The sequence below is a fragment of the Arachis hypogaea genome, chromosome 17 (assembly GCF_003086295.3).
Source record: "Arachis hypogaea cultivar Tifrunner chromosome 17, arahy.Tifrunner.gnm2.J5K5, whole genome shotgun sequence".
Taxonomy (NCBI): Eukaryota; Viridiplantae; Streptophyta; class Magnoliopsida; order Fabales; family Fabaceae; genus Arachis; species Arachis hypogaea.
Window position 1 is genome coordinate 17,430,613 of NC_092052.1, and position 11,741 is coordinate 17,442,353.

Sequence of the window (11,741 nt, forward strand, 5' to 3'; positions counted from 1 at the left end):
AGAAGTAGTAGAATATGAGGAGGAGGAGGAGGAGGAGGAGGAGGAGGAGTTTTGAATTAACAAAATTTATCAGAATAAAAATACACTAAAAAATTTCTAAAATACACCCAAATATCTTCGTGTTACACCCAAATTTGTTGCAAATACAGAAAAATATTTTCTCTAATGCTGCATTTTTTCTTCTTTTTTTTATTCTTTCTTTCTTTTAGTTAAATGAATGTAAGTTCATCCTCTTTCAAGTAATTTTGCAGTATTATGTGTTTCTTCTTATTCATTGTTTGATTTTTTTTGTTTTTATTTTTGTTAAGAGAGTAAAATAAGAAGAAACTTGAGAAGGTAAAATTAAAAAGGAAAAGATGAATAAGAAAAAAAAAGAAGAAGATGGTGATGACGATAAAAAAAAAGCAGTAGAAGATGAGGAGGAGAAAAAGGAAGAGTTTTGAATTATGCAGAACTTATCAGAATAAAAATACACCTAAAATTCTTAAAAGACACCTAAATCTTTCCGTGTTATACCCAAATATCTTCGTGCTACGCCCAAATTTGCTGCAGAAAAATATTTTCTCTAATGTTATATTTTTTCTTCTGAATTGAACCACACCTTAGCCATTTGATTGGATTCAAAACAATAATCAATGTCGTTCTGGTTCAATTGACAATTTGAACCTGAATTATTTATTATCTTCAACAACGAGTTAATTAATGATGGAGGAGAAAGAGAAAAAAAAGAGGAGAAGAAAATCCAATAAAAAAAGAAGGAGGAAGAGGTGGTGTTGATGACAACGATAACGAGAGAAAAAAATTACGAAGAAGAAGAAGAGGCACGGAAGAAGAAGAAGAAGAGGCACGGAGAAAGAAGAAGAAGATAACTTGTATGGGAAAATGCTTGTACGTGGATAATAACTCAAAAAATTATATGTGTAACTAGGGATGGTTTCAAGTATATGGATGTGGGGGCAAGCGTCCCCACCACTACAATTTGGAATTTTTTTGAATAGTATATGATAATAATATTTATTTGCCCCATTAGATTATTAAATTTGACCCCACAATAATTTTTTATTCAACTTTTGGTATTTAATCGTCAATTTAAAAATTTTATATTAGATATTCGTTAGAATGATCAATTTTCAAATTTAAACGAAATTAGTGTTTTTTTTTTAAAATCAACTCAAAAAAATATTATTTATCTTCTTTTCAAATTAGCTTTAATTTTTGAGTAGCAATTATATTAATTGAAAGAACTTTTTTAACTATGAATATTAATAAGAGTCGGCTTCTAATTGTGCTGGGAAGTGAACTTTTAAATAATTGTTTAGTAATATATATGGAAAGAGAGAAATTTTAATGGTAGTGTTAAGAGAAAAATTACTTAATTTTTTAAAAATATAAATTCTAAAAGAATAGAATTTTAAATTATATATTATTATTTAAATTACTATTTTAGTGTTTTAATTTGTATATTAGATATTGTGAAGGCTAATCATATTTTACAACAATAAAATATAATCATAACAATAATCATGCTATATGTACATAAAAAATAATTATCTATATAAAATATAAAATATACATTAAAAATAAGTTAAACAATACATGTATTTATACACAGATATATAGTGATTAATAGATAATTTAATATTTACTTTTTTATATACATATTATTTTTATTATAAAAATTATTATCATGTTATATCAATTTTACCTCCACTATCAAAATTTTCTGGATCCGTAACTGTGTGTAACATTATTCATATTATAAATAAAAAGGTTAATACATGTCTAAAGTATGCCATCTAGCCATAATATTTATACTTTTTAAATTTAGAGTGATTTAATTATCGAAATTTTTTATAAATACCATTTTTATCTAACTAAAAGATTGTGATTGATTAAAAGTTTTCATTCACATCTAGAAGACTATCCCAAATAGATATTATTGAACAATTATCAAGAGGAGAAAATGACTTTTGTGAAATTAAAATAAACAAAGAAAACATAATAAAAAAAATAACAATTGCTAACTCAAAACCTAAGTTAAAACTTTTGAATAAGAATAATGGAACCGACAGGCATAGACTGAAGTAGAAGCTTATGCATGTACATGATACATGTGTTTTGTTTTGTCTCTTCAATCATACCAAACAATGAATCCAAGGTTACATATACATATACAAGGTAGTTGGATCGTTTTGGCCCAGCATATATGGCCCTCCCATGTTCAAAATTCAACTCCTACAGCAACCTTCCACGTTCTCCTTACACCTGCCCTTGTCTGATACGCCATTGCCTCCAATTAAAGTTTCCATGTCTATGTTGTTCATTAATGCCTCATCACTTTCTCAAAATCTTCTCAATAAGCACCAAATCTTCAATATAAATGAAGAAAAAAAAAAGGCTCTAAAATGAATTATGTGCGTACTTAGATCAAATTTAAATAAACAGTTTAATTAATTTTTTTTAAAAAAAATAATTTAAATAATAAATAATTATATTAAAAATAATTTTTAAATAAATTATTTTATATTTAAATTTTTTATTTTAAAAATGATTATTTAAGTAAAAAAATAGTTAATATATTTAAGATAATTATATATTTACAAAATACTGTCTTAATTCATTTTATTTCATCATATTCAGGATAAAATATTATTCTAAAGGATAAACTGGACAAATTTTAATAAAATTTTATTCTTGAACAAAAATGTATTTTCTGATTTATTTCATCTATTGCATGAACGGAACAGAAAAATACAGTTACTCCACGCTTTTGAATAAGAAGAGAAATCTCAAAAAATGACAGATTTATTCATTCTATTAATAATCGAATCGGATCCGGTATATTATAAGGAATTTGCCTTTTCTATTGATTTTTTCAGATTGGATTAAAAACAATTCTTGAGAGAAGTCATTTTTTTAACTTCTTTATAAACTCTTAAATAGTTTCTTAAAAAAACTATAATTTAATTTTAAAAATTATACCAAATATTAATACTATTATTTTTTATAAATAAAAAATTTAAAAAAATTATTTTTAAAATTTTTCAAAGGGAACCTTAATACCTTTTAATACATACACATGTATAATACAAAACGTTGAATAGTAAGTTCATTTTTCAACTCACATTTTTATTTGACTTAATTTTGAAACTTTTTTCCCCAACTTAATATCATGTTTTAACTCGGTTAAATACTTTATAAAATATGCAGTCACAAAGTGGGAATCAATTTCTAGTAATTATAAAAGCATGTTTATTTAATTAATTTGAAAACTATTAATTTAATGGTTAAGATATTCAATCTTTTACCCAAAAAAAAAAAATCTTCGTTAATAAGTGATTTTAGGTCGTTAATCCTTATGAAATACCCACCAAGTACAATGTCAAAGTCAGTGTATTACCAAAAAGTTGAAAAAGTGCATCGTATCAAAAATTAGGTATCACGAATGTCCCACACTACTGGTCTATTCAAACGAAGCTTTCACAATTAAAAAAATAAATAAAAAGCGACGACAAAAATATTGTGGCCACAAGATTTTTCAGGATTTTTTAACAAAAAATAAAAAAGAAATGAAAAAAATAAAACGAGTGGTGGCAACTGATGTCTATCCATTATTTTGAGTGTACACGTGGCAGCATAAATTTTTTATAGTGGGGCGGCAAGTGGCAATGACGTGGCTAAAAGCGCAATGTTGAAAGCGACGCTTTTTTTTGTTTGCTCCTTTTTTCTCTCTCTCGGGTTCTGTGATCCACAACTCTTGGTCTTTTCCCACTCAGCACCCTCTTTCAGTCTTTTTCTCGTTTGAATGTTTGATTATATATTTTTTCAGAGGATGTAAGATATTTTAACCTTTTTTCTCCTTCACAAATATCCCAAGTCATTTCTTTTTTCCTTGAAAAGGAAAAAACAATAAACCAAGGCCATGTATTTATGTTGTACTATATCTAGATCTAGAATAAGACTTCTCAGCTCAGGTAGTTCAATGCCTCAAGATAAATGAGTTTTTTAGGTAGAAATTTTGAATTATTGTTCAGGAAACAGAAAGAAAAATCTGGCTGGAAAACACTTTTTTTTTGTGTAGTATTTTTATCGAGTTAGATTAAATAAGTTGAATTTTTCATAATAAAATTATAAAATATAGATAATTTTATTGAAATTACTGTATTGTTATTTTCATTTTTACTAAATTTATCATTTTAAAGGATCTAAATCCATTAAAATATTATTCTTAACTCATATTCTATCTAATTTAATTTTTATAATAAATAAAAAAATACACATAAAAGATTCTAAGAGTCACAAAAATACATACTATATAATTGAAAGTTTAATGTACACACAAAAAATAATTAAAGATAAACAAAATTAACCTGTCATTAAAAGAATTCTGTTTCCATTAAATTTAGTGTAAACGTAGCCAATAAAACGTATGTAACACTATTTATCATTGTTTAGAGTATCTGATGTAAAAAATAACAAATTTTCTTATTTTAAGATTAACAAAAAAAATTATTATTAAAGGATAGAGTACTCTTATTTTGAAGTAGAATTCCAAAAAAACGAATAAATAAATCTTAGAGAAGCTGATGCATCATTTTTTACAAGTATCATCGTCTTCTTTCATTTTTCTATCAGTGAAGATTGATTAACTGTTTTGCTGCATTAGGTTACTATTAGTATCATAGTAACAATAAAATTTTTAAAATTATTTTTGCTGGTCTTTTTAATCTGAAATGAATGAATACTTTGGGGCACTCTACTCTATAATAATAATTTGTTGTCAATTTTACAATAAGAAATTTATTATCTTTCATGTCAGATCTTCTAAACAATGATAAAAATTAGTGTCACATTATTGTTTTATTGGCCATGTATATACTAAACCAAACAGAAATTAAACTCTTCTAGCGACAGGTTAGTTTTATATTTTTATCTATAGTTAGTTATTTTTAGTGTGTACATTAGAATTTTAATTTCGCCATATGTATTTTTTGTAATTTAAAAAATCTTTCATACGTATTTTTTATCTATTTACACTAATTTTAAATTATAAATAAAATTAGTATGTTATCTAATTTTTAAGGCGAAATATAATTTTATATCAAAATTTTAAACTACTCTATTTTTTAATAGTATTTGTCAAAATTTTTCAAATTTTTTAATTAAATATAAGTTTTACATTGCCAATATATTATTTAATAGAAAGTTTTAACTTTTTCCAATTATCTTATAAGTTGACATAACCCTAAATCCTAATTAACACAATATTTAAAAAGATTTTATCAGAATGATAGATTATTTTTCCGGTAATTGACAAACGCATGATGAGTACCTTTTCTTTTCTTTTCTTTTTCCCCCTTATTTCAGAATCTCTATTGTCATTGGCAAGTTATTATTATTGGTAGGCTCACTTCCTACTCGTTCGTTGCCACCTGAAAGAAATATCAGGTTCCTCCTTGTCTTTGAGCGGTTTTTTCTTCCTTTCTATTTATTATTATTTTATTCCAGCTAATATTATATGAAGTTTCAAACACATGAAGCATTATTATATTAGTCAAGCTATTGCTTAATCGGAAAGTGAAAAGTAGTAATAGATTATTCTTCAGAGGCAGACTAAAGTATTTTAGGGTCATTCTTTTGCCACAAAACAGTAGGAAAAAAGAAGCAAAGAGAAATTTAAATGCGTTATAATAATATGATCAATCAATTGGCAATTCATTGAAAAAATTAATATTTAATATTAAAAGTATCTACTAAATTTTAGTTTAATTTTATTTGAATCACACAAAATATTATATAAATATTTATAAGATCATATATATATCATAAAAATTAATTTTAAATTTAGTATAAAATTTGTGATTCTAATATTTAATTTTATTTTAATTTAACAATGTTATAATAATAATTTTACAATATACATCTAACGAATTTAATAAATATATGTAATAATCTTTCTTTAAAATAATAAGGCCTAATCTTAATAATAGAGTAATGCTATATGTATACTAAAATCAGCTATTAGTATATAAAATATATATTAGAATATAAATACACATTAAAAATAAATTAAACCACACATGTATTTATACACAAATATATTAGTGATTGATTTTAGTAACTAATTTTGATGTGCAAATAATATTTTTATTTTAAAAATTATATCTAATACAAATATTTTAGATCAATTCAATCACTGTAAAAATAAAAAATAATATTAAAAATTATCTCATGAAAATTGCGGAAAAAGATCATATGCAAGAAGATTATTGTAATTTTTTTTATCGTACAACATACGAGATAACTGAATTTTAAACTAATATCTTCTCATCTTATCGCAAAAGCTATTCTCAAATTTTCCCCATTAAGCCATGCAAGCATCAATTATTCGAAAATGATGTAACACTCTCTAGAATATCAAGATTTTTTAATCTATAATCTAAACAATGGTTGAATATAAAAAGAAAAGAAAAGAAAAGTTAAGAATAGGCTTAATATTTTAAAATGATTTCATCAAGATATTATTTTCAAATAAAAATAATAGATATAAAAATGTATTTAATTGTTTTCAAAGACAAAATTTTTCTACAATTTTTGTTCTTCAAAATAAAGATAAAAAATATTTTAATATTTTTGTTTAAAATATAATTTAAATATAATATAAAATGTGCAACCTTAATTTTGATTGTCTATATAAATAAGCATTGAAAATATTTTAAAAATCATGTTATTGTCATATTGATACTTGATAGGATAGTTGATATAAAAACTTATCCAAATTTTCTTTATCAAAAAGTTAAATGTAGAGAAAATGAATGAAACAAAGCGAATATATATATATATATATATATATAGCAAAAGAATATAATATAGATTTATCTTGTAATATGAGGTAAGGAAAATTTAGCGGCCAAGCATTAATCATGAAAGGGCGCGTGGAGCCACTGAAAGCGCGAGTGGGTCCCCTGACCGGAATTATCCACAATGCGCTGTATCTGAGTTCTCTTTTCGCCCACCCAATTACAAAACGCAAACTATAATACGTAATTAAGATTAATATTGTATTGAAATATTTAAACGTTGACAAAAAGATCATTAAAAATATTACCAATAAAATAATTTTTGAATAATTTAAATATATAATAAAAATAATTAATAAATATTATATTTTTATAAATAATAAAAAAATTTATATTTAATAAATAATTTATTTATTTTAATTTAAATTTTTATAATAATATTTAAATAAATATTTAAAAAATACACACAAAATTTTAGAATAAAATTTTATCTTTAATTTTCTTTTAAAAAAATTTGATCATTTACAATAAAAAATTTTAAAAAAATTTATTTTACATAAAATTATCAAATTTTAAAGACAAAATTATTTTATTTTTTTATAATATTTATAAAAAATCATATCAAAATTTGATTATTAAAATTTTTTTAAAATATGTATTTAATATTTTATTTTTTTATCTCATTTTAAAATTTTTTGGATTTATTTTTTATTAATATTTTTGTCAATAATATAAATTTTTAGATATTATTTTAATAATTTATTCTACTTAATATTATAAATAAGATTAGAACAAATAAATTTTATATATATAATAATTAATTGATCATTGACATTTTTAAATAGAATTCTAATATGCAAACGGTTAAACTGTAAACAATAAAAAAAAACAGGATACATGTTAAAATAATCAATTTTAATTCATCAATTGATTAATTTATTTATGTACTCAAATAAATATTAAAGATTTAAATTTTTTCTTTGAAGATTTAAATTTTTTTTTATGCAGTAATTTATTGGTTAACAATTACTTGGTTAATATATTTAGAAAAAATAGAAAAAGCGAGAAACATCAAACATAATCTGCAGCCAAACGCCACGTATATTGGGCCTCTTTCAACGTGAACCACAAGATGCCATCCACTTCTCGAGATTTCGAAAAGATTAATAATATTTCAATCAGGAAAAAGGAAAAAGAATTATTTATTTAATTTTTGGAGGAGAAAACAAAAATTGAACCTGTGAGGTGGCAGCTCCTCGTTGCTCCTTTTCTTCCTTTTTAGTCTCTTTCCCACTCTTCTCTTTTATATCTACCTCTCTCTTCTCCTCCTTCTCCACCTTCACTTTCTTCTTCTTCCTCTTCTTCTTCTTTTTCAATTTTTGTTCTTCTCGCTGTTTCTGTTTCCAGTTTTCACCATCACTTTGTTCCCGATCGGATTTCGGGGTTGAAAAGGTGGTTGTGGTGCATGATCACGGTGTCTCAAAGCTGAATCTCTGTAATTCTGAGCTGAAAAAAAGAAAAGAAAAATTATGATTGTGTGTACGGAAGAATAGAATATCAGTGTTATTTGTATGATGTTTTTGGTGATTTTGATGAGCAAAAAAGTTGAATTCTGTAGAGAATTTGTAGATTCTAGTCCAGAGGGTGAAAGGTTGTGTTTCTCTTTCTCCTTTTGGTGATTTATTTGTGAAGTGTTCAACTATTAAAGAAGTTGTGAAAGGAAGAACTAGTTTGAGAAAAGTTTGGTTCTGTTGAGGAGATCTTAATCACTTGGTTCTGCTTCCATGGCTGTTCAAGTATGTAAAATATGACTCACCTCTTTTCTTTTCTTTTCATTTCTTTTTTTATTCTCCCAAGAATTTGATTTGTATGTAATTTCTTTTTGAAGGAATTGGTATTGAGATTTGTATTTATTTTTTGGTACTATTTTACATTAATTTTCTGTTTAAGAGTTAAGACACCTAAAAAGTTCATTTTTTAATGCTTCTGTTAACAATTTTGAAAGGTCTTATAAATGATCTCATGTTTCATCAATGGTATAATTAATTTTCTTGTGGTCTTTCTCTCTAAAGCTTGGGGGTCATTTCAATTGAGGAATTGAATTTAACAATTATTAATTGACTAGTTGATAATATTTGCTTTCTGTGATCTTAATTGTTCACTCGGAAGATGAATTATATGTGGATAAATGAAATTAACAATTTAGATATCATCATACAATAACTTTTTTAAGAAAAGAACTTATTTTGTAGCTTTGCTTTATAACTTAAAAAAAAGTAGTTCTTAAAGGAGTTGTTAAAGCCTTAAAGGACTCTTTTTAAAGAGCTAAGAGCCTAAGATCAAACACTTGTGCTTTTTAGTCTAGTTGACTTTTCTTTTTTAAGAAATTTTCAAAATTTGGCCTATTTCTCATCGTATTTATTTGCTATGTGGATTTGATGTAGGATCAAAGTGGAGTTGCTAGATTACAGGGTGGTCTCACAGTAGGAAATGAAGTATCTTTTGTTTCTGGAGCACACTCAGTTCCACATGTTCAATTGAATGATCAATTTTCCTGCGGAAATGACTATTCCCCCAAGGTTTGCTCTAAATTCTGAAGTTTGTTTCATTTTCAACACTTTGATTTTCACATATACTTGACACTATGCCTTCGGTTTGATCAATTTTGTATCTATCTACTTCAACAGGTGAGGAAACCATATACAATTACAAAGCAGCGAGAGCGTTGGACAGATGATGAACATAAGAAGTTCCTTGAGGCTTTGAAGCTGTATGGCCGAGCTTGGCGTCGAATCGAAGGTATAACCAATTCAAACTTCCACAACTTAGTGAAGCAGGTCGTGGAATTTTCATCGCATACTTGTCTAATTATGATATAAAGTGATATTCGAGCCTTGTGTTGCTAGGTAGAGTCAGCTATAGTGTTGTCTGATTCATATAGTTGAATGGATTTAGCGAAACATGGCTCTTTTATTGCTCTGTATCTTAAGCAAGTATGTGATGAAGATTCAAGTAAAAGAAACTGAGAGAGTAAATAAAAAGATGTGCTGGTTCTGAGATTTTGGATGCCTTATTTTTCACCACAGAACATGTTGGCACAAAGACTGCTGTTCAGATTCGAAGTCATGCTCAGAAGTTTTTTTCTAAGGTTTACAGCTCAATTCAATTCCACTATCCATTATCTGCCATAAATTTTTGTATGCCATAAGGGGTAATGATAGGTGTACTCACTTTGCTTTGTATAATGCAAGGTGAGTTCCTCCTCCATTTCTCTACCCTAAGCTATATATGAATTTATAAACCTTAGGAGATGCAAAGTACTAGCTTCCTTGAGGAAGGTTGAAGATTCCATGTTGAAATCATTCTGACTCCTCCTTTGAAACTTAAATGGCAGGTTGTCCGAGACTCGAGTGGGAACCCTACAAGCCTGGTGGAGCCAATTGAGATTCCACCTCCTCGACCAAAGCGAAAGCCGATGCATCCCTACCCTCGGAAGCTAGTAGAGATCCCCAAGAGGGAAATTTCTAACCTGGAACATTCAGTGAGGTCTAATTCTCCTAAGTCAGCAGATGTGGATCAAGAAAACAAATCTCCCAAGTCAGTACTATCTGCAGTTGTTTCGGACACCCTTGGTTCCTCGGATTCAGATACACTGGCTGGAAGTTTATCCCCAGTGTCATCCATGAGTGGCGGTAATACCAGTAATTCTGCACTTGCTGAGCCCAAATCATCATTTGAGGAAGATAGGTCCACACCTCTAGTTGGACTAAATGCCAATTCTGCTCAACATGAGCACCCTCTTGTGGTAATTCCTAATCCATATCAATTTCATTCATTACGATATATCAGAACAAGAAATATCTATCATCACTAGACATAGGATTGTTGAGAAATATGATGCATTGATGAATGGAGTTCTAATCTTGTGTTTGATCTTAATGTTCAGAAACTGGAGCTTTCCCACAATGAAAGTGTTTCTACCAAAGATGATGTGGCTGAAGAATCATCCAGCCGCACTCTAAAACTTTTCGGAACAACCCTATTGTTAACAGATACCTGTACTCCAATCAATGAGGTATCCAAACCTGTACCTATCAATACTATGCATCTATTGCAACTTCAGAGCAGAAATTCAGATGCTACAAAAGATCCTGCAACCGTTGTTGCACCTTGGTGGATTCTTTCACACAACAGACCATTCATACCACTGCACAAGCAGCCTGAGGAGAAGAATCTGGATTCTGATCTTGGGGAATTCGAAACCAAAGAAGTTCAAAAGGAACCGTCATGGAGCGATTCGAACACTAGTTCAGTTAGTGATGAAGAGAACACTGCAAAAAGTAAGGAGCAAGGCATGAGTTGCATAAGGGTGAGGCCTAGAACTTTTGGCAAAGGGTTTGTGCCATATAAAAGGTGTATGGCAGAAAGAGAAAAGAACCATTACTATTCAACAATAACATGTGAGAAGAGAGAAGAACAAAGGATCAAGCTTTCCTTATAAGGTTCCTTTTCAAATTGGTTCTTTCTTCGAAGGAGTTACCCCCTTTATTTTTCAGATATGTACTATAACTGTTTGCCCTGTTTTCTGTTTTGTTGCTGGGTGACTTGGTCCAATGAGGAAGAGGGAACAAAGGGAACTGAAAATTTTGACATTGCAAAATCTCCAGCTGTTCAAATCCACAAACCAAGCTTCTTTGCACTATATATATAACTTCATGACCCCTCTAGTTTTTTTTCCCCTTTATTTTTTATGTTTGTGTTTCCTCCAAATTCTTTCTCACCTTCACCTGTGAATTATGTATATGTAGAGCTTTTTTGGCTTTCAGCATTTTGTTCTTACTAAACGTCAAAAGTGTAAGTTACATCTATATACTTGTGCGATAATCATTACTGTGCTTGTCCAAATGTTATCATATTGAATAAGATATATCTTTGATGGAA

At 27.5% G+C, this 11,741-nt stretch overlaps 1 protein-coding gene across 1 annotated transcript; it reads left to right on the forward strand.

Annotated features, from left to right (window-relative positions):
• Nucleotides 1-7,994: 7,994 nt before the first annotated feature.
• Nucleotides 7,995-11,741, forward strand: LOC112765310 (protein REVEILLE 1). The gene is made up of 6 exons (XM_025811219.3): nucleotides 7,995-8,596; nucleotides 9,245-9,379; nucleotides 9,488-9,599; nucleotides 9,887-9,948; nucleotides 10,195-10,605; nucleotides 10,747-11,741. The coding sequence occupies exons 1-6, from the start codon at nucleotides 8,585-8,587 to the stop codon at nucleotides 11,299-11,301; spliced, it is 1,287 nt and encodes a 428-aa protein (XP_025667004.1). The 5' UTR covers nucleotides 7,995-8,584; the 3' UTR covers nucleotides 11,302-11,741.

Coding starts and splice junctions, on each gene's coding strand:
- LOC112765310 (XM_025811219.3), top strand. Junction 9,380..9,487: donor GAAATGACTATTCCCCCAAG/GTTTGCTCTAAA, acceptor CTACTTCAACAG/GTGAGGAAACCATATACAAT. Junction 9,600..9,886: donor AGCTTGGCGTCGAATCGAAG/GTATAACCAATT, acceptor TTTTCACCACAG/AACATGTTGGCACAAAGACT.